Below are 22,803 nucleotides of genomic sequence, written 5' to 3' on the forward strand. Positions count from 1 at the left end.
AGGCCAGTGTTTTTGGGGAGGTGATGGACCTGCTTAATGGCTCCTACTCTGTACGTTTCCTCCTGCCGTGGGTCGGCGAGGCACGGGTGGCTGTGCGTCTAATTCACTCCAGTGAAGCTGTGCAGGTCCTGAAGCATCACAGAGATACTGACTCTGACAGAGTCTTCTTTTATGGATATTATGAGGGACCAGGACCAAATAAAACCAGGTTGAGTGAAACAGTGAAATGTAATGTAAAGTGGGACAAGAATGGACTGGAGCACATGGGAACAGGAGATTGCTGCTGTGAATACAACGATCCCCGCACTGGAGAAACTTGGCGCTGTCAGAGACCCAAATCGCTGCCATGCAGTGCCCTTGTGTACCACTCTATGGGTGGCTATAGAAACCGTCTGACTAATATGGAGAAGATGTTTATGTGAGATTTAAAAACTCTTGATCGACTGTTTATTTAATCTATCTGAGGCATTGATGGAAGGCAGTATAACAAACATGTTCTCTTTGGCAGGAAACAAACTAACAAATTTATCAAAGGAGATAAAAGGATTATCAAAATTTTTCATTCTGATGGAAATGAAACTATTGGTATGTTGGTCAATAATTTAACCCAGCAGAATAATGCAGTACAAGGATGCAAAGATTATTAATTAATTAATTAATTAGATTATTCTGACATTCTGACAGATAATGCAAAGACCAATTTTTGAAAACACATTTACTTATCCTGCAGATGTTACAAAGAAATGTCGTCCTGGTTTGCACACTCCAGTTCCAGCTGGCTTTTACCTGAATGATGTGTGGATGTCATTTGTCTGTAGCACCCGCCATTTTACAGTCCAAATGACAACAGATTGCCTGAAAGACAAACACATCTACATGATGGGAGACTCGACTATGAGACAGTGGTTTGAATTCTTTACTAAAGCAGTACCAAGTGAGATAATTGCTTTTTTTTTTAAAGCATAAATATATACAGTATATAAATTCAGTAATTGTGGGTCTGTTTTTCAGCTCTGAAGCAGATGAACCTGCATGTCCAATATCAGGCAGGGCCGCTCATGGCAGTGGATGTGGAGAACAACATTGACTTGCACTGGAGGGCTCACGGAGTTCCTCTGCGCACTCTGAAAACAGAAATTGCTAATCTGCACTACGTCAGTAATGAGATTGATGATCTGGCTGGAGGACCCCACACAATCATTATGTTCAATCTAGGGCCCCATTTCACGACGTACCCTCTGGATTTCTTCACCCATAGAGTGCTGAGGATCCGCAAAGCTGTTCTAGCATTGTTACAGCGGGCACCTGATACAACTGTTATAATCAAGACTGTCAACACTGGCTATAAGGTAACGTTATATGCCTTTATCTCTAAAAGCGGAAGCTTCAAAAAGTAGTTTAAAAAAACTTCTGTATAAATTGCTGTACCTGTAGCATAGGATTGTTGTGATTTATTGATGTACAGTTAATCACATATACTTCATCTAAACATATCACCTCAGTTTACTATCATTAATTGGGAATTATGAAAAAGAAAAATGGTATCATGTTATTCCAGCACATATGTCATGATTTAAAGGTGCTAAAGCGGATCTTTTCGTCGACTGAGAAACCAAAGACTGTTACTGCGTAAGAACAACTCCCCTCCTTCACAGCTCATTTCAAGGGAACGCCTCCCAAAACTTGTGCACGAGTATTGGAACACAAGTGTTTACCACCGGCATTCTCTGTATCGTGTTAGTGGATTCATTATGTCGGACTCACCGCAGGTAACTCATAATCTGCAGTTGTTACTCCTGTCTCCTGACAAAAACATAGCATGCGGCGCCTGTGGAGTGTGGAAAGTTACTGGAGCGCGCAGCTGTGCTCGTCTCTCGCAAGGAACGTCATGGCAGTGATTGACAAGCCAGAGGGCCAATCATCGCACACGTCTTTCACAAAGAACGTCACGTCAGTGATTGACAAGCCAGAGGGCCAATCGTTTATCCGATGATCGTGTAAACGATTGGCTGATGTTTTTAAGGCCCTACCTCGTGCACAGATGATGTATATTAACGAGTTTGTTTGCCCATATAATCTTTAGGGTATTAAGTTAGCTAATTTGGCTTGCTGTCCACTGAGGAGGGGCTCGATGAAGCATCTTCAACTCGAGCTCTGATATACCCCCCAAAGAGTGCAGAATAAATTTGGAACAGCAAGTTGGATTTAGCATGGTTGAAAATGCTTAAGGATTTAAAGTATACGGGATACCCAGATGCTTAATGCTTGTTACCCCCCCAAAAGGAGCGAAAGATTAAAGCGGTATGAAGAATAGAGTTGAGATGTCGAGTGGCACTAGTCTTTCCTACGCCGGACCACAAGGAAGCTGTGATTAATTGGTCATTAAAAAGTCATGAATGAACACTGCTGCGGCAGCGATATTTAACGAGGCTCCTGCGGAGGCTGGGCTGGAACGCGTCGCCCTACTATGTCCAACATGTGGAGCTATGAGCGGGCTTCTGCTGTGGCAGTATAATTTAAAAGACTCCGTCGGGAGCTTGCGTTCATTGCTGCTGTGTGAACAGCATGAGGCTTGTAGAAGTTTGACTAGGATGCATCTTGCCGCTGCACTGCTGCGGCAGTGACTTCTAAAATTACTCCTGCAGGAGTGTTTTTTGGGACTGGATGTTTGAGTATGTGGTTGGAGAACGTCCCGCCACAGCGTCTGCAACATGGGGGCCCATGAATTCAGAAGTACATGGGGCCCCCAGCTGCCAACAGAGGGGAAGGAGGTCCTCTTCCCTAAAGGGAAAACGGGCCACTAATATCCAGAGCAAACCTGCCTGCCGCAGAAAAAGGGAGCCTACAGTATATAGATAAAACGCAGAGCTACAGTCCTTCCAAGGGGGTTTGGATCACATAAGGACATGAGGGCCCGCTGCAATCCTTATGGGACATACGATCCTTGGTACCTCCAGTCAGCTTGTTCAGATAGGAGGGCCCACACTGCGATCCAAACGGGAGAGCCTCCATGGTTAAGAATATGAAGAATCACAGTGCGATTCAGAAAGGGAGAGCCCCCACGGCGCCTGAATGGGAGCTCACACTGCGATTCGACTGGGAGAGCTCCCGCTGCGTTTCGAAGGAGAGAGCCCCCGATAAAATAAACGGGAAGATCACTCTGCAAGTCGAACGGGAGAGCCTGCACAGTATCTGGACGGGGGAGCCCACACAGCAATTCGAATGGGAAAGCCCACTCCAGAAGTGGTAGCTAACACACATCCGAAAAGGGAGAACTCTCACTGCATCCAGATGAATATGAGCCCTGTGGGGCTTGGTAAGCGGGGAGATGCAAAAATAGTAGGGAGAAGCGGTCCAGACTCAAAAAGATGCTAGTCTTTGTGATGTAGAACCGATCGAACATGTTGTTTTAAATCCGTGGCATCGACCCGTCATTTTAATTTTGTGTTCGGATAGGCCCCTTTGGGCTGCTATGATGGATGCACCTATGCAGAAAGATAAGAAAAATGGATGGTTAAAAGGTTGTCTGGTGTTTGGCTGAGGGGGATTGGTTTTGTAAACGTTTGATGAGGAGGGATATCTGGGGACTTGAAGAGTCGGGGCACTGTTGGCCATGGATGAACTTGGAGAGCAATGTATGCCACTGAGGTAGATTTTGATTGTTCCTGGCTGAATTAAATTGGTATGATGGAGGTAAGAGATGAAGGATATTGAAAGGAGGGAAAACTCCTGGAAAGCTCTGTGGAAGTTTTTTGAAGGAACTCCAAGCTGTCCAGTAGGTTTGGAGTGTTCTGGGAGAAACGGCTTGCAGTATGGTATTTGTGGATGTGGTATGAAGATGTCTTGAGGGAATGGACCAGACGAATGCAAGGTCTGAATCAGGAGGAATTGAAGTTGGATTGGAGTCTGTGACCTGGGATGTGTTAATCTCTGATGATGAACTGGTAACAGGCGGAAATTCTAAGGGGCAATTAACATTTCGGAACCCCATAGATTGGCTGTTACTAGTATGTGATACAGGTTTATGAGAATGATTGCTTGGTCTATGTCGTGGTGGTGGAGAATTCATCTAATTTGGCTACTCCAATTGGGCTTATGCGGAATAAGGTGGAGAATCAAAAGGGGCCGATCATGAATCCGGAATCCAGGGCTGCGTTCCAGTTCGTTTTTTAAATGCCCTTCCCTCGATAACTTCCCTCGGTCTCGTTGACTCGGATGTATGTCATTGCTTACGTTGCACGAGTGCCCACTTCTGGCGGAACCTTTGCAATGGGCTGAACTGGAACGTCCTAAGCCCTTGATCACTTGGAATCCGCAATGGAGCTGATTTATTATTTATTTTTTCCTCTTACAATCCGGGTATAAATAGGGCCGGCATACTCACCTTCATTCATATTTGTGCTGAGGAGCCGAGATAGGTACCTGGCCGCTCAGCGGTGGCTCCAAGCTATGGCAGGGGAACATAACGTCTCCGTTCCCTCCTTCTGGGAACGGGGGTTACAATAGTAACCTAGATGTTCCCATTCAGTCAGTCACGTTCAACGTTACGTCGATACTGACGTAATGGGGTCCCGTGGAAAACGCCATAGCAACTGAACCACGTTACGAGTGTTAGGGAGGCAGGTGCTGGCAGGCTAAGGTGTGCCAAATGCAAATGCGGCCCATACTCGCAACCCTCCAGCGCCCAGAGCAAGCCCCGGAATGTCTTCCATACCGGTGGGATGGAGAGGACAGGGCGTTACCGTGGAGAAGTCGAAGCTGCTGTTCCTACCCCACGGGGAAGAGTGCTTCGGAACTCAATCCCTCGTTTTTCAGCAACGACAAAAACGCCAGGAAAGCTTTCCCCAAGGAGGGGAAAGCTACGGAGACCACACCCTGCCCGAAGAGAGGTAACGTGTGGAAGACACATATGGACTGGTCTGAGAACAGTTACGCATATGGAAGATCTCTGATGTAGGTCCTACCTTTCGGGAGGAACGACTAGCAATCAGAGACGGGGCAAAACGAAGCCGCCCAGGGAAAGACACGGGTTTACCGTCAGGGAAACCTTACCGTGGACAAACACATATGGGATTACCCGAGGGGAATCACGACATATGGGCATCTAGCCCAGTACAAGGGCAGACCAACTGGGCATACACACGAGTACTGGACCTAGCGCCGGACGCCTCCGCCACGTCTGGCCGCCGCAAGATGCAGGAGGAACTCCACAGGGTTCGCCGTTACGGGGAACTGAACTGAGGAGCGGAAAAAGTGCTCGCATTCCCTCTCCCGAGGGAAATAGCACAGCAAGCGAACACCCATGGCTAACTACGAGTAGAAAGCACACGGGTGGACACCGGTTCCACTCGGAGGTTATAATACCTCGCAAATGTGTTCGGTGTCGCCCAGCCTGCAGCTCTGCAAATGTCTGCAACAGAGGCGCCGTGCGCCAACGCCCAGGAAGAAGCAACACCCCGAGTGGAGTGAGCTCGCAACCCGAGAGGGCACGGCTCGCCTTGGGACTGGTACGCCAAGGCGACGGCATCCACTATCCAGTGGGCCAACCTCTGTTTGGAGACAGCCTTTCCCTTCTGCTGACCTCCAAAACAGACAAAGAGCTGCTCAGAGCTTCTGAAGCTCTGCGTGCGGTCCACGTAAACGCGCAGAGCACGAACGGGACACAGCAACGCAAGGGCTGGGTCTGCCTCCTCCGGGGGCAGTGCTTGCAGGTTCACCACCTGGTCCCTGAAGGGAGTGGTGGGAACCTTGGGCACATATCCCGGCCGGGGTCTCAGGATAACCTGAGAGTAGTCCGGCCCGAATTCCAGGCACGAATCGCTGACCGAAAATGCTTGCAGGTCCCCAACCCTCTTGAAGGAGGCGAGCGCGGTCAGGAGCACTGTCTTGAGAGACAGATGTTTCAGCTCGACTGACTCTAGGGGCTCGAAGGGAGCTCCCCGTAAGCCCCTCAGGGCAACGGAGAGGTCCCAGGAGGGAATGAGGCGAGGCCTAGGGGGATTTAACCTCCTGGCGCCTCTGAGGAACCTGATGATCAGGTCGTGCTTTCCTAGTGGCTTGCCGTCGAGCACATCGTGATGTGCTGCGATGGCGGCCACATAGACCTTCAGGGTGGAAGGGGACAGCCTCCGTTCCAAACCCTCTTGAAGGAAGGAAATCACAACACCGACCGTCCGGAACAGTACATGCTTGCCTTGCAGCAACGGTCGAAACCGGCGCAGCGCAAGGAGTACTGCCAGCAACTCGAGGCAGTTGATATGCCAATGGCGATGGGGTCCTGTCCAGGAGCCCGACGCCGACTGGCCACTGCATATGGCACCCCAGCCGGTGGTGGAGGCATCTGTTGTAACAACAAAATGCCTGGACACTTGTACTAGGGGCACCCCGGCCCGTAGAAAAGCAAGGTCCGACCACGGGCTGAATGTGCGGCGACACTCCGGTGTGATGACCACACGGAGTGAGCCACGGTGCCATGCCCACCTCGGGACCCGGTCGTGAAGCCAGTGCTGAAGCGGTCTCATATGAAGCAATCCGAGCGGCGTGACCGCGGCTGCGGATGCCATATGCCCCAGGAGCCTCTGAAATTGTTTCAGTGGGACCGCTGTTTTCCGCGAGAACGAGTTCAGGCAGTTCAGCACTGACTGTGCACGCTCGTTGGTGAGACGCGCTGTCATATTGACCGAGTCCAGCTCCACACCGAGAAAAGAGATGCTCTGCACGGGGCAGAGCTTGCTCTTCTCCCGGTTGACCCGAAGCCCCATCTGGCTGAGGTGCCTGAGCACCAGGTCCCTGTGTTCGCACAACTGCTCTCGCGACTGGGCCAAAATGAGCCAGTCGTCGAGGTAGTTGAGGATGCGAACGCCCACTTCCCTGAGCGGGGCAAGGGCCCCCTCTGCGACTTTGGTAAAGACGCGAGGAGACAGGGACAGCCCGAAGGGTAGGACCCTGTACTGATATGCCCGCCCCTCGAACGCAAACCGTAGGAACGGTCTGTGTCGAGGAAGGATCGAGACATGAAAGTACGCGTCCTTCAGGTCGATAGCTGCAAACCAATCCTGGGCGCGAACGCACGTGAGAATGCGTTTCACCGTGAGCATCTTGAACGGGAGCCTGTGAAGGGCCCGATTCAAGACACGCAGGTCCAGGATTGGTAGTAACCCCCCGCCTTTCTTGGGTACTATGAAGTAAGGGCTGTAAAACCCAGACTTCATCTCGGCTGGAGGGACAGGCTCTATTGCGTCCTTCGCCAAAAGAACCGCAATCTCCGCCCGCAGGACAGAGGCGTTGGGACCTGTCACCGAGGTGAACAGAATGCCGCTGAACCTGGGGGGACGCCTGGCGAACTGAATCGCATAGCCGAGTCTGATTGTCCGAATGAGCCAACGGGACGGGTTGGGAAGGCGTAGCCACGCCCCCAAGCTCCGTACGAGTGGAACCATTCGGACAACAGAAGTACCCACGGGGGGGCAGCATGGAGCACTGTGGCCCAACTCGGGAGGCAGTGCGTCCCGAAGTCGAGGCTGTGAGTGGGGTCCACTCACATGGCTCCGAGTGGGCAGGGTGGCGTGGGAAGGCATTGCGTTCCCGGGGTGCCAAGACCCTGCCCGTGGCGAAGGAAGGAATGGCTGATAGAGCGGAACAGAAAAAAACAACACAGGGCCCGGGGGAAGGAGCGGAGTGGTCCCCGTCTCCTGAGCAGCCTCCGAAACCTCCGGGTCTCCCGTCTCAGGGCCGCTTCTTAGCCTTCTTCTTTTTAGAAGGAGGCTTGGCGGTCTGGGCGGGGGGCGTGGCCTTCCTGCGGGTGACTCGAGGAGGATGGGAGGGTTCCAACCTCACAGGAGCCTGAGCTGCAGGGGGACGCCCTCGGCGAGGAGCAGACGGAGGCACGGCCCGAGGCGGATTGGTGGCATCATCACGCCTGGGCAAGATGTGTTTGATGGCCTCCGTCTGTTTCTGCACCGCCGAGAACTGCTGGGCAAAATCCTCGACGGTGTCGCCGAAGAGGCCGGCCTGGGAGATGGGGGCGTTAAGAAAGCGAGCTTTGTCGACTTCCCTCATCTCAGCCAGGTCCAACCAAAGATGCCGTTCCTGGACCACCAGAGTGGACATCGTTTGACCCAGGGCGCGTGCCGTGACCTTCGTCGCCCGGAGGGCGAGGACGGTCGCGGCGCGCAGCTCTTGAAGCAACCCTGGACTTTAGCCTGATGGACCTGCAGAATAGTCATGGCGTGCAGGGCAGAAGCCGCCTGTCCAGCAGCGGAGTAAGCCTTGGCAGCGAGAGCGGCCGTGGTCTTACCCGCCTTGGACGGTAACCGCGGACGATTCCGCCAGGTGGCCGCGGACTGCGGGCACAAGTGCACCGCAATCGCACGTTCCACCTGCGGGATGTCCACGTATCCCTTGGCGGCTCCTCCATCGAGGGTAGTGAGAGTGGAGGAGGCAGAAGACCGCAGTCTGGCAGTGTGAGGTGCCAACCAGGTCTTCTGGAGCTCTTCATGCACCTCCGGGAAGAACGGCACTGGGGCAGGACGCGGCTGAGCGCTACGGCCCGACCCCAGACACCAGTCATCCAGCCGCGAGCGCTCGGGACACGGTGGAGGGTTCCACTCGAGCCCGATGCCCGTGGCGGCCCGGGCAAGCACGGCTGTTAACTCAGAGTCTGCCTCCGACTGAGCAACCGCCCCTGAGGGCGGAAGCTCGGAGTCATCGTCGGACTCTGAGCCGTTCAACCCACTCCCCGATGCAGCGATCGACATCCGAATGCATATGTTTTCAGAGGAGCAGTGATAAATGAAAGACGTCTCAACTATCTTACCAGTCACATGAATGCTGTGCGATTCAGAATGTTGAACCCAGACCACTACTCTACAGGTTTATGGAATTTAAAGTCCATTTACTAATATATATTAAGTTACATGATTGTACATTCTGCCATAAAGACAGTATAAAACCATATCACAATCAGAGCATGATTTACTTGCATCAAACAACTCTGTTAGTATTATTATTGTTATATTTAATTTATTGCAACACATTAGTATGGAAATTATATTATCAGAAAACTACACGTTTAACATTGCCAGGCTTTTATTTGCTTAATGGAATGACTGAGCTGTACATCTATATTCTTTGGCTGCACTGGCTGGTTTATGGCTGCTGTAAATTTATTATTTTTTTTTTTTAAAGATTCAATTCAAGAGGCTTAATTTCATAATCCATAGAAGGAAGTAAAGTACGGGAGACAGGAGTAAGTTTGGATAGTTCTTGCCTGAGGAGTGGAGCTGTAAATGGGAAGAGCTGGAAAAGCAGCAGGACTGTTTTTGCGGGCGCTGTTGTTGATCGGGCGGAAAAACGGCGGACGAGGAAGTGCGTGCGGCGGCGGCGGCGGCAGCCTGTGGATTAGCGTGCTGTAAATGTTTATGTTCAGGACATCAGGTCAGAAGAGAAACTTCTGAGTCTTGCTTTTATGATGTTGAAATGTTTGTTGGCATGCTGGAACTGTTGTTAGAACTAAAGAAGATCGGAGAGTTTAGCTTTTGATGATCTGCGGGAGAAATTAATTCCAGAGCTGGAGAGGACTTGACGTAGCCTGTTGGCGGACCATTTGAAATGGGTAGAACCAGTGTATTAGTGGCGGTAGAATGAAGAGTGTGTAGAAGACTGATGAGGCGCAGTTAAACGGGCGATCTTGAGGGTGGAGGAGAGAGTGGTTATCCGGAGCATAGTCTGTGTGAGCGCTCAGAAAGAGCATCCATGTTTGGATCTGTGAGATCCGATCTTACGTGAGATGTGACTGTTGGTGTCTTGGGGAAAGTTCGTCATCTGAAGGGGGATGGTGGAATTTCCGTGGTGTCAGACATTGTTCAGTACGGCACTACTGGATGCTGAAACAGCTGAGACTGAAGAGAGGTAAGCAGCTGCTTATATACTCTGGCTGTTGATTGAAAGATTAGATGGGCTCGCTCCTCCCTAAATTACGTTTAGGAACTTCACTTATATATAATATTATTCCTTTCAGTGTACCTAATAAATAGTCTTTTATCAGTTATCAAAAAAATTATAAAACAAAACATCCTCTTTAGCACCTTTAAAGGGGAGCGCACAAGCCTAATGTATGTGTATGTGCAAGACTTCAGAGTCTTATTATTTTTTTTTTTTAATAAATGCAAGGATAGAATACAAACAACATTTATCACATTGAAGAGCATTAGAATTAGACAATGTTATACATCCCATAAAACACTGATTACATTGCTTTCATGCACTCTACTTTACAATACAGTCATTAAGTACTAGACCAAATTTTAGTCATTCAAATAAAGGAATATTTCCAGCCCAGAGTGAATTATTAAAAAATAACTAGTTTGATTGTTTTAAATGAGTCATATCATCCAAGTTTGAATGCAATGAAGGGATAGAATTATATTGTAGTGTTTTCCAATGATTCTTCCAGCAGTAACTTCAGCAGTGTGCAAATCCTCATCTCTTGACTGTTTCAACATAGTCAGTGCTGACAAATGCCTCACTCACATAATGTTGGATATTACAATGGAAGATTGCATACATGGTAGGGTATCGTGTGAAGGCTGAATAAACCATTTGAAATATTGATCTTTATTATCAAATTCAGCCTAATCTAATTTTGGCAACTTCCATTGAGAATAATGCAGGTGGAAAATCAATTATGCTACTAATTGGAACTGGATGTGACAACATGTGGACTGTGAGAAAGGTCAAGTTTATGGATAATATTGTTTTTCTGTCTTTATAATAGGATATATTTGGCAGTGACTGGTATTCACTGCAGTTGGACAGAGCTCTGCGCTGGGCTTTTCAGGATGTTGGTGTTTATATTCTAGATGTGTGGCAAATGACTGCATGCCACTACAACAAAGAGAACATTCACCCAGGCCCTGTCATCATTAAAAATGAGATTGACATTTTACTCTCTTTTATTTGTCCTAAATAAATTTAAATTAAATTATCTTGACAATTTTGTGTTTTGTGTTGACAAATTTGTGTCAAAGACCTCATTTTATTTTATATCATCCTTAAATTTGAAACATAAAAAATAGACAGACACCAGAAACTAATGCTCAACTACACCACCTGGAATACACCGGGAACGTCTCGGTTACAAAGGTAACCCTCGTTTCCTGAGGGAGGGAACGGAGACGTACATCGGACAAACCGACGAATAGGAATCTCGCTACAGAGGCCAATCTTCTTCGAGTGTAACTAAAACAAGCCAATGCACATTGGCATGCAATCATATGCAGCAGCTGCTCGCCTCACAGCGCAGGTATATAATAAGCAGCTGGTGCCTTGCATCTTCAGGTTTTCGCTGAGGAGCCGAACAGGTTAGGCGGGGGTCTAACGACTGTGGCGATGGGACGTACGTCTCCATTCCCTCCCTCGGGGAACGAGGGTTACCTTTGTAACCGTGGCGTTCTCATTTAGTCAGTCACGTTCAACATAGGTCAGACAGACCGACAAATAGGAATCCCTAACAAAGCACCACAGGGGCTGCCCCCTTCCAGCACTCTGTGCAAGCCTCCTGTACCCCCTTGCCTACGGATGGTGGGACAGGGCTAAAACACAGAGAGTGTCGATCACTGCTGTTCCCCAAGAAACCCATTCAGTGAGACTATTGGATAACACTGGGAAAGCGTACCCTTTCACTGGAAAGGAACGCTGCGAAAGCCACATCCTTCCCCGAAGGAGTTATGTGTAGAAGTACGTATTGACTAACCCTGTACTACATATGGAAGTACGGGGGTGACTCCAACCTGTTGAGAGGTGGGTTCTCCCAGAGGGAAAGACACAGTCACAGACTACACATATGGATTCCCTGTTGGGTCACACATATGGTACGCAGCCTAAATCTGGTTCTCAAGGATACAACGGACTATAGCCCTGGCGCCAGACTCCGCCACGTCGGCTGCCAAAGGGAGATCGAAGGACTCAACAGGGTCTGCCTTGTAGGGACTCTCTGGAGTAATAAGCCCATGTAAGCGTAGCAAGCCGACACTAAGCCGAGGCCTCTCCGTGCCTCTGACCTGAGGTGAGAACACGGGAGGAGACCGGCTCGACATGAAGGCTATAGAATCTAGCGAATGTGTTAGGTTTCGCCCAGCCCGCAGCTCTACAAATATCTGTCAGCGAGGCGCCACGAGCCAGCGCCCAGGAGGATGCAACACCTCTCGGTAGAGTGAGCATGCAACCTGAGTGGGCAGGGCATGCCTTGTGCTTGGTAAGCTAAGGCGATGGTGTCCACTATCCAGTAAGCCATCCTCTGATTGGAGACCTTCTGCTGGCCTCCGTAACAGACAAGAGCTGGTCTGAGGTCCTGAGGCTTTGAGTTCTGTCTATGTACAGTCACAAAGCGTGAACTTGTCAGAGCAAAGCCAGGGCTGGGTCTGCCTCCTCCGGGGGCAGCACTTGCAGGCTCACTACCTGGTCCCTAAAGGGAGTGGTAGGAACCTTGGGCACATAGCCAGGCCAGGGTCTCAGTACTACGTGGCTGTCGCCCGGCCCAAACTCTAGGCAGGATTCATCAACCAAAAATGCCTGCACATCTTGATAGAGGCCAATGCAACCAGCAGAAAAGTCTTCATAGACAGAATCTTTAAGTCTGCTGACTGCAAGGGATCAAAGGGAGCATTCTGGAGGGGGGTTGAGGAGGATTTAACCGTCTCGCCTCCCTAAGGAACCTGACGACCAGGTCGTGCTTACCAACAGACTTGCCATCGATGTGGTCGTGGTATGCAGATATAGCGGCAGCATGAACTTTGAGGGTGGAGGGAGACAGCATACGCTCCAATACTTGCTGCAAGAAGGAAGGCACGACCAAACATCTTCGGGGGTCTTCTCAGCAAGAAGAGCACCACTCGACGAACAGGTTCCACTTCAAGGTGTAAGCACGTCTCATAGACGGTGCATGTGCCGAAGTGATTGTGTTAACACTCTGAGGTCAGAGGTATCGCCTTACCAGTGTAAAAGAGACTCAAAATACTCCGTCAATGTTGCACATACAATTAAGAGTTAAGAGTTTAATCTGTTGAATATCTTCTTTTATGTGTGTACACTCAGAGTAAAAACAAAATGTTGTGCTTTTTGTAAAATAAAGAAAACTAACCTGAAGCGTGATCTGTCATCTCCCTCTGAACGAAGTCCAATCTGATAGTTCTTAGAAAACTATGATAGAGTGAGTTTCTGGATAATTCATTAAATATACTGAATACTTGTGTGTCTGATTGGTCCAGACGCTACACAGTTCTCATGCAATATGGGTGGAAGAAACATCTTTCTGAAGATGAAAAGCATGAAATGGTGCAATGTTGTGCAAAAGGCATGAAAACAACTAATATTGCAACCCAAAACTGTTAGCTGGGCCCCAGCAAAAAAGAACGTTCCCCTTAATGTGAGTATTTGGTTCCTGTTTTTTTTTTTTTTTGAGAATCAATTAATAACAATTGAATTTATATCAGCATAGTTAAATAATAAGAGTTCTGTACATGGAAATGACGTACAGTGAATCTCAAACACCATTGTTTCCTCCTTCTTATGTAAATTTGATTTAAGAGACCACTGAAATCTCAACATAACACCGACTGTAATGCAACAGTCGCGATCATTAATATGTACGCCCCCAACTTTTGCATATGCCAGCCCATGTTCAAGACATTAGACAAGCCAGTATTAACGTCTGGAGCTGCACAGCCGAATCACCAGAAGTTATAAATAAATACCATACTTACATGATCTGATATGCTGCACCACGAACACTTTGTAAAGATCCACATTAGATGTGTGAACTTTGTTTATACAATGTATTATGGAGTTGCGAGCTTGGGGGTGGGGAGTGCAAGCATTTAAAGGGGACACACCGAATCGGCGCATTTTTAATTATGCCCCAAAATAGGCAGGTAAAAAATGTAATAATAAAAAAATCTATGGGGTATTTTGCACGGAAACTTCACAGACACATTCTGGGGACACCTTAGACTTATATTACACCTTGTGAAATAGGGTTCTAGGGCACCTTTAAACAAATAACTGCTCCGGTGCTCCCACTTCTGTCGCACACAGGTACTGTGCAGATGGTCAAATTCTAAAGTTACAGTATCCTTTATCATGATATCAAGAATAATTATAAATTGCTTATTAATATTTCAACAATAAAATATGTCACCAGAAAAAAATAAATAAAATCTTCTGTGTGTGCTTTAATAAATACATGATTCACGTGTTTTCACTTTACATTAAGGTGCACTTTCACAGGTTATTAATGTTTATAACTTGTTCATAAATGGTTCACATGTGATCACTTTACATTAAGGTTCACTTTCATAGGTTATTCATGTTTAATACTCAATAAATGGTTTACAGTTTTCCACTTTACATTAAGGTTCACTTTCATAGGTTATTAATGTTTATAACTAATGAATAAATGGTTCATAAGTGTCCACCCTACATTAAGGTTCACAGTTAACTAATACTGGAACTTTTCATTATTAATATCTCATCAAGTTATGGTTATTGTCTTATGTTTTATTTTTAAAATAAAGTTGGAATTTCATCGTAAAAAAAAACAAGAAATCAGTTTTTATACACTGCTGTGGATAGGCATCATGACCTTTTTGGAGAGTATCATGAGCAAGACAGAAACTTCTGGCAAGAAACATATTAAGAAATGTGGCAGTCATGAGATATTAATAAGAAAACCACAAATACAACATCCTTCAGTCTAATAGTCTGATAAATTTTGGAATTTATCTAGGAATTCTGGTTTTGGCTTAAATAAGTGTTAGTAAATACATTTATTAAGCATTTATAACATGTGAGTTAAAAACGGCTCACTATTCGGCAGGTATTGCATTAAAGTCGCCCTTTTTATTCATGCAGTAATAACTGCATTATTAATGATTGATAATGCATTTGTAAATTACTTATTACTCATTAACAAACACCTTTATAAACGCTTTACAAAGGGAACCTTGATGTAAAGTATTACTGAAGAATTATTATTAAAGAATTAGGAGTAAAGTCACATTTAAATTATATAGTTTTTATATTTTATAGTTAAAATAATTCCGCAACCCACTTGCGGAGTTTGGCAGTCTGCATGACACGCACAGACAGCATACTTAGTATAGCATATGCTGTGGTCTCCACAGATTCAGCTTTACCCACTAATTTGCCTCTGCCACCCTTGGCAATCCAGAAACACTTGAGAAAAGGTGAAACACAGGTGAGAAAAGATGATGCATGGATTGGATAATATGATAACTGAGCTAAATAATTGTGACCGCATTTTTTCCATCTTCTGCAGTTTTTAAGAATATCTTCTGCTATGTTAAGTGAATTAGGTTCTAAGAGAAAGAGTTCAAGATGTAAAATTGCTGGTAATAATTTAATTACTAACTGTTGTCACAATTAGAAATGTCTTTTAGCTTCTGCTTCAATCGCTGGGCTTCTGCACTTTCATGGTCATGAAAGGTCAAGGCATAAGCTGTGATGGCAAGCGAATAGGGACTCTCTAAAGCATCAAACTGCCACTCTAGATAAGACTTTGCTTCATCTATAGCTGCTCTCTGGAAATAAACAGAGGTTTGTACACTTTATTTAGTAGTTAATGAATAGAAGAAATACTCTGCCACTATTAATATGTTACCAGTTCTGTATCACTTCCCAGCGCATACACTTTCAAAGTATGGTTCATTGATATAAGGAGAAAAGCAGTTAAGGGGACGTCATCTTTGGCCTGTCCAACTCCTTCCTGAGGGCAAATATTTGTCTATTTTCAGTCAATGTTAGCAATCAATATAGAACAAATAAAATAAAAATGCCCTTTTGTTGTACCTTCATTCCTCTGTCATATAGGCGATTGGGATCATCCCATGCACAGTTGCTCTTCTGTTTGGAAATGAGATAAGACATGGCCTTCTGAATAGGTATGGGTATTTTTGGCAATTTTTCATTTTGATCATTGATAGGTTTCAAAAATGAGTAATCAAGTACTCGGGGGGCAGGGCATGGCCATCATGGAGATATTGAAAATACCTGAAGACTGTTATGAAATTGAATGTTAAAAATAATTTTAAAAAAATGACATGGAAACCTGTCTATGAAAACATGAACATGTGATTAGAACACTGTTTGATTATGATTATAATGCAGCAATGTTATTAAGAAGCATCTAAAAGGATAATAGCTGCCTGAGGTGAAGAGTGAATTTATGCCAATAAACTGAAGCCCGTTCTATGACAAATCCTATGATATTAATCAGATATCCTAGATACATAACATAGACATAACATTGCTATTTGTATTTGCAAAAAAAGGATGCAAATGCCAGTGAACTTTAGGTTACGCGCTATACCCCGCTAGAAATTTTACATTCCCAGAACATTCTCAGAAAGTCCCCGCTGTTGTTAATGACGTTGCCTAGTAACGTTCCTTGTACATTCAGAGACGGTCACGATGTGGAGTTCTTTTAAGGTTTGGGGGACGTTTTTTGGTGGACCTTCACAGAACATTCAGGACGTTCACTGGACGTTTAGGGAACCATATTTTATTTGGAATTGTTCTCAGAACGTCCCTGCTGCCCTTGTCAAAAAATTGAATTGAAAATTAGAGTTAAATTGACTAACAAATGTAACTGTTCAAACAAAAACAAATTTTTCTTAAATGTCTTACAAACAAACAAAAAAGCTCTTTACAGATCTTTCCTCGATTATTATTATGAATTTTTTTCTTTTAAATGCAAATCTCTTGAAGTATGTCATTAGCTGACAACAGCACATGCATGAGCTTATGTAAATACTGTATCACTGCATCAGCAACTATACAGTTACTGCAGCCTTTATATAAAGCAATATGCAGCAGAACATCAGTGTTTCTGGATCATCACTGACTGAATCACAGGCTCTACTCTCCAGCACAATGGTAACCTCACAAAACTTAAATAACAGAAACAGAACATTAAACACTAACAGATCTCTTTAGATTTCAGCATCTTCACTTATTACAAACCACTCTGACTTTATTTCTTTCATTCAAAACTTATTAATGAGGTGTTGATTTATTATTAAAATGTATAAATGCCACTGTTATGGAGGTAAGCGCTTGCTTCAGTTGGGCTCCTGACCCTTGATGTTTTAACTTTAAAGTGTTTCTAAAGCACATTTATTAGATAAAAAATTGTGAGAAAAACAGAAATTTAAGAGCCATATAATATGTTGTTTATTTAGATAAAAAAGAACATCAGAATGGTTTAACCTGTAATGTCTGTATGTAGTAATGCAGTTAGACAGACAGGGGCGTAAATCGCGGGGGGGACGGGGGGGACATGACCCCCCCTATCTGAGTGCTGTCCCCCCAAAAATATATAATTAAATACCACTCTAAGTATTGTAAATAAAATATATATATTTAAAATAATTGTGTAAGAAGTAAAGCAATACAAACGCAAACAGGCGTTTTAAGTTTAGAAACATTTTGAGTCACCCCTCCCTTGCCTCACAGTGGTTTGGTCCACCGCGCACGTCACACTCGTGCGTGTAGAAATCCGGCGGCGCCGGCGGGAGAGAAGACAGACGGTAACGTTAGTTGAGAGGAGCTCTAGTAAGTCGGCTGTTAAGGCTATTTCATTCAAAAACATCGGATGAAGTTGTTATTTTTGCTTTAATGCTGACGACGCTGAGTAATTAGTCATAACAAAAAAAGCAAGATGATAACATGTTTTTTTTTTCCGTGAGTCTGCTATTTTAGCAATTATAATGTTACCTAGCGTGTTTGGTAGCTTGTTTACAATAGCTTGTTGGATACTATGTCACCCACACCAACAACAATTAACAGTGTGATAAGAATATGTGAACTGTAATAAGGCTAGAAGATTTACTGTTGTGTGTTGGGTTTTGCTCAAAGTATATTCATCGTATTTTTGGTGACTTAAGTCGACAGAGCCCTCTGCTATGAACACTAAAATGCAGATCAAAATCATTCTAGATGTTGGCAGTGTGCAAAGCTACATCTGATAACAAAATCTTTCTGTAGGCCTAAAGGAGAGCATATCAATACAAAATACAGGGTATTGTCCTTTGGACAAGTAAATTGGTCACTTGTCCGACCAAAAAAGTTGTCTGGAAAATTTTTTTTTTGGTGTAAATATAATTTATTCTGAAGCTATATACTCAACAGTGTTCCGTCAGCTTTTGCATATTTATATCTGCATATTTGTGATATTTACCCCAAGGGCATTTTTTTCCCCTAATCTTATTTCATTTTTTTTTTTTTTTTTACATTTGATCAATAAATTCAATAAGAAAAATAAAGCAGGACTGTTATGAATCAAATTAAATAATTTACACTGAAAAATTACAACTGCATTAAATAATGTTATGATATTCTTTAAATATTTTTGAATATACAAATAAGAAATGTTGGGAAAATTTAAACATGAAACTGAACTGGCAGTAGGTGGCGGCAAGTGACTGTCCTAGTCATTCATTCAAACGATTTGTTCAAATGGCTGATTCATTCAAGAATGAGGCAGGTGTTTTGGAATAGGCTATTACTGAATCTTTGACTCAACCGATTCGTTCAAAACGCTGAATCATTCATTAATAAAATATTTATTATTAAATATTTATATTATCCATTATCAATCGCCACTTACACTAAATGTAATAGAATCATGCTTGCATTTTGGTGATTCCCTAACTATTTTTGTTATTGATGTTTTAATCAGGACAAGTAAAGCTCTCTTTCTCTTGCCCCTTCAAAAAATTAAGCGTTAATGTCGAGCCCTGATAAGCCTATGTGCCGGGGCTCAGCCCCAGACGGCCCCGGCTCAATTTAACCCCTGCATATATCCTTTATAAGTAAAATTGTGGCTGTATTATTTGTGTCCCCTTCAAAAATTGCTCTTGAGAAATTTTATGTTTATTGTCCCCCCTACTGTCCGATGAAATTTACGCCCCTGTAGACAGACTAAGTTATTTATATGTAAAAATCATACAAATGCCCAATTCTGAAACATACATCTACACTGTAAAGAAATTAAAGATCCACCTTTGTTTGTTGAGACTTTCTGGTGCATTTCACTTATAGTCAATAAGATTTCCTGTAGCAGTTTCATCGGCCAGCAATGGAAGTGTATTCTGATTGTTTGATATTCGCGGTTGCACACTACACAAACAGCGCGCTCTCTATCTGAGGAGCAGTGGCGGAGCCAGGGGGTGGCCTAAGCTTGGCCACCCCTTTGGCCACCCCGCTCACAACTGCTGTTTCTGTCTACTTTTTTGTTGACAAGAATTGAGTTTATTTAAAAGCAAAACCGTCTCTTTAAGACCACAAAACGGGAGATTTTTCAGACGCGCACTACGCGTTTTAGCGCCAGGCGCAAGTCAAACGCGCGCGGAAATGATACAGGTGCTGAATGAGCTTCAGCAGAACAACAGTGAACGGCAATATATACTGTAGCTTACGTAAATGTTTCTCAAGGTGGCTTGCAAGATCGCACACTTTTCAATCACGCGCAAATACGGCGCGCTGTATATTACTCACTATAAATGAAGCGCAAAAGTAACTACGAGCATGCAACGTCATAGTTCTGTCATCTATTAAGTCATGAAATAACCAAAAAGGCGATTAAAGCTGCGTTAAAACTGTGCATGCATGTATGCAGATCTATATATATATATGCGACTAAAATATTCTGCTATATGTGAAATCACAATATGGCACAAGCTGATATGTATTGTTTTTTTTAATGCATAAATAAATGTGAGAACTGTGCATTTGTACTAGAAGATGCTAATTTTGCGTTAATTTATAAAGTACAAACAAAAATGTATCACATTTAAATGCATAATTAATTTTCCATTCTGGCATTTATGTGCTGTTGACTTCTGCTTACGCATCAGCAAATGAGATTTCAAAAGAGAACATTTTTTTTTCTTTGTACTGAGTTTAATTTACGTATGATAGATCTGTTGCAATTATTTATTTTGACAATATAGAAAGTTAAACATTAAGTGTTTACTTTTTTGGTTAGTTTTTGAAACAGACAAACTCAGAATTTTTTAACTTCATTGAAATTCATTGAAGGTTGAATAATCTTTGAACTACAGAATGTAGTTATCTGCATGTCTCAACAATGGATAACAAGCTATTGGGGGTTTTGAGAACCAGAAATGACTGAACAATTCAGCTATAGAGTGAGCCCCTTTATTAATATGCCTGCAAGTGAGGAATGATAAAAAAAAAAAAAGAAAAGAAAAAAAAGAAGGTCAAATGCACTCAGCATTCCATGATCTAATTCACTATCTCAATTACAATTAAGTACAAATTAACTGTATTCAGTTGTGTTGTAGGCACAGTCCAGTACATTATAGTCAAACTCATTTTTATGTTGAAATAATGAATATTTCTGTGCCACCCCAGACTGGTTGCTGGCCACTGCCTGGCCACCCCTATGAAAAAAATCCTGGCTCCGCCACTGCTGAGGAGAGGCAGTTTACTTGTTTATTTAAGAGCTCGCGTCGTTTTCTGCCATTACATGAATGTGCTCTCGCGTTACGATAATGCCCTCTCCACCAACCTGCTGGTATGATTAAAATTATGCGCAATACCTGCAATCTCGCACTGTACTGAAACGAGTGACAGCAGGAGGTGTGTCAAACTCGCTGTCGGAGAGATGAGAGAATGAGCACGCGCCGCTGATAAAATATCAGGGTTTTCATTGGTCTGTTTACGATCGGATAACTTTATTGGCTACTGATACGCTGGTCAAAGGTTTCAATATTAATTCAAATTGTTGGCGTACTCAGTAACGGAATGTGATTTTACAAGTAGCAAAGTAGATTACTTAGCTTAATTTGTACTGAAGTACAATTAAAATTACAGATTAAAAAAATGTACTCAAAAAAGTTCAAAAACTCGAAAAAACTACTTAATTACAGCAACGTGAGTAGTTGTAATTCGTTACTTCCACCTCTGATCTTAACTACCATGTACTTACATCAAACAATAAGTACAATGTCCTTATTGTGTTCATATTGTATTGAAAAACACTTTTGCTGCTATTGAGGTGGATAGGGGTAAAGTTAGGGACAGGTTTGGTGGTATGGGTAGGTTTAAGGGTGGGTTAAGGTGAAAGGGATAGGTCAACGGTGTTATAAATGTAATTACAGTTCTAATTACAGATGTAATTACATGCAGGTATTTTTAAAATACAAGTACAATGTATGTACACAATAGGTGCATTGTATCAAATAATTAATTTAAATGTAAGTACTTAGCAGTTAATGCGACCTAATATAAAATGATTAGTAATATAGTAATTATTATTAAAGAATTGGAGAAAAAGATGAAGAAGAATTGTTTTATAATTAAATCCTTACCTTCTGTATCATAATCAAATCTAATATTGAGGCAAGTGAAGATTCACACGTCTAACATAATCATTGTTTTATTTTAATGAACATTTTTTGCTTGTTTCCATTTTTACCATACTTCAGCTGCTGTAGCTATTTTATTATATTAATTCTGAAAATTATTTATTCTAAATGATAAATTCTGAAATCTAAAGCTCCAAGTGTCTTCAAAACATACCACATCTGCATATACTCCAAAGAGTTCAGAAAAGAATAGGGGGTGGGTGTGTTAATAATGGGTTTCTTTTCCGTTTTGGGTTTGTCATGTTTTTTTGTTCTGTTTCCTTGCTTTCAGTTTGTTTCCATGGTTTTTCATTGGGTATCGTTAGTTTCTCTGTGTATTTATGCCATGTGTTTTGTTCAGTTTGGTTGTCCATTATCGTTGCACTATACCCGATTGTTTTGTTCATGTTTCTTAAGAGTGTTTTGTTTGTAGTTTTGTGTTAATAAACCTTTATACTGCTGTTACCACTTATTACATGTAATATGTTTCTTTGCACTTCATTTTGTTAACTTCATCTTTTTAAACAATGTCTACTAATAAAAATTTGAAAACGTCTCAGGTTACAGATGTAACCCTGGTTCCCTGAGTAGGGAACGAGACGCTGCGTGGTAATGCATTGGGAACCTTCTGCGTGATGTCGTCACTGAAGCACTCATGTATCTAACCAATCGCGTAGCGAGACGTCAGAGACGGGTGATGTCACGGACCAGGAAACTATAAAGCATACCCGGATGCAGAGCATGCTAGCTTCTGGATAAGTCTGAGACAAATGCTCGCAAGTATGCAGGGGGTACGGCAGGAGACGCAGCGTCTCGTTCCCTACTCAGGGAACGTCTCGGTTACAAAGGTAACCCTCGTTCCCTGAAGGAGGGAACGGAGACGTACGTCGGACAGACCGACGAATAGGAATCTCGCTAGAGAGGCCAATCTACTTCGAGTGTAACTAAAACGAGCCAATGCACATTGGCATGCAATCATATGCATCAGCTGCTCGCCTCGCAGCCCGGGTATATAATGAGCAGCAGGTGCGTTGCATCTTCAGGTTTTCGCTGAGGAGCCGAACCGGATAGGCAGCAGCATCAGCGGGGTACAGCGACTGTGGCGACGGGACGTACGTCTCCGTTCCCTCCTTCAGGGAACGAGGGTTACCTTTGTAACCGAGACGTTCCCATTCAGTCGGTCACGTTCGACGTACGTCGGACAGACCGACGAATAGGAATCCCTACCAAAGCGCCACAGGAGCTGCCCCCTTCCAGCGCTCTGTTGTAAGCCACCTGAACCCCCTTGCCTGAGGATGGTGGGACAGGGCTAACACAGAGAGAGTCGATCACTGCTGTTCCCAAAACCCATTCAGTG

The 22,803-nt window shown here is 44.1% G+C and overlaps 1 protein-coding gene across 4 annotated transcripts in view; it reads left to right on the forward strand.

The window, feature by feature from the left end:
* LOC137005401 (NXPE family member 3-like) overlaps nt 1–22,040 on the forward strand; it is a 37,695-nt gene extending 15,655 nt beyond the window's left edge. For 2 of the 4 annotated variants that reach the window (XM_067366264.1, XM_067366265.1), the window contains exons 4-8: nt 3–418; nt 509–585; nt 731–934; nt 1,012–1,349; nt 10,775–22,040. In XM_067366264.1, coding sequence (XP_067222365.1) covers nt 3–418; nt 509–585; nt 731–934; nt 1,012–1,349; nt 10,775–10,969 — 1,230 coding nt within the window. In that variant the 3' untranslated portion in view covers nt 10,970–22,040. Of the gene's footprint in view, nt 1–2; nt 419–508; nt 586–730; nt 935–1,011; nt 1,350–10,453 lie in introns of all 4 variants that reach the window. The other 2 variants (XR_010892242.1, XM_067366266.1) reach the window with 2 other exon arrangements.
* The last annotated feature ends 763 nt before the right edge of the window (nt 22,041–22,803 follow it).

The sequence above is a fragment of the Chanodichthys erythropterus genome, chromosome 17 (assembly GCF_024489055.1).
Source record: "Chanodichthys erythropterus isolate Z2021 chromosome 17, ASM2448905v1, whole genome shotgun sequence".
NCBI lineage: Eukaryota > Metazoa > Chordata > Actinopteri > Cypriniformes > Xenocyprididae > Chanodichthys > Chanodichthys erythropterus.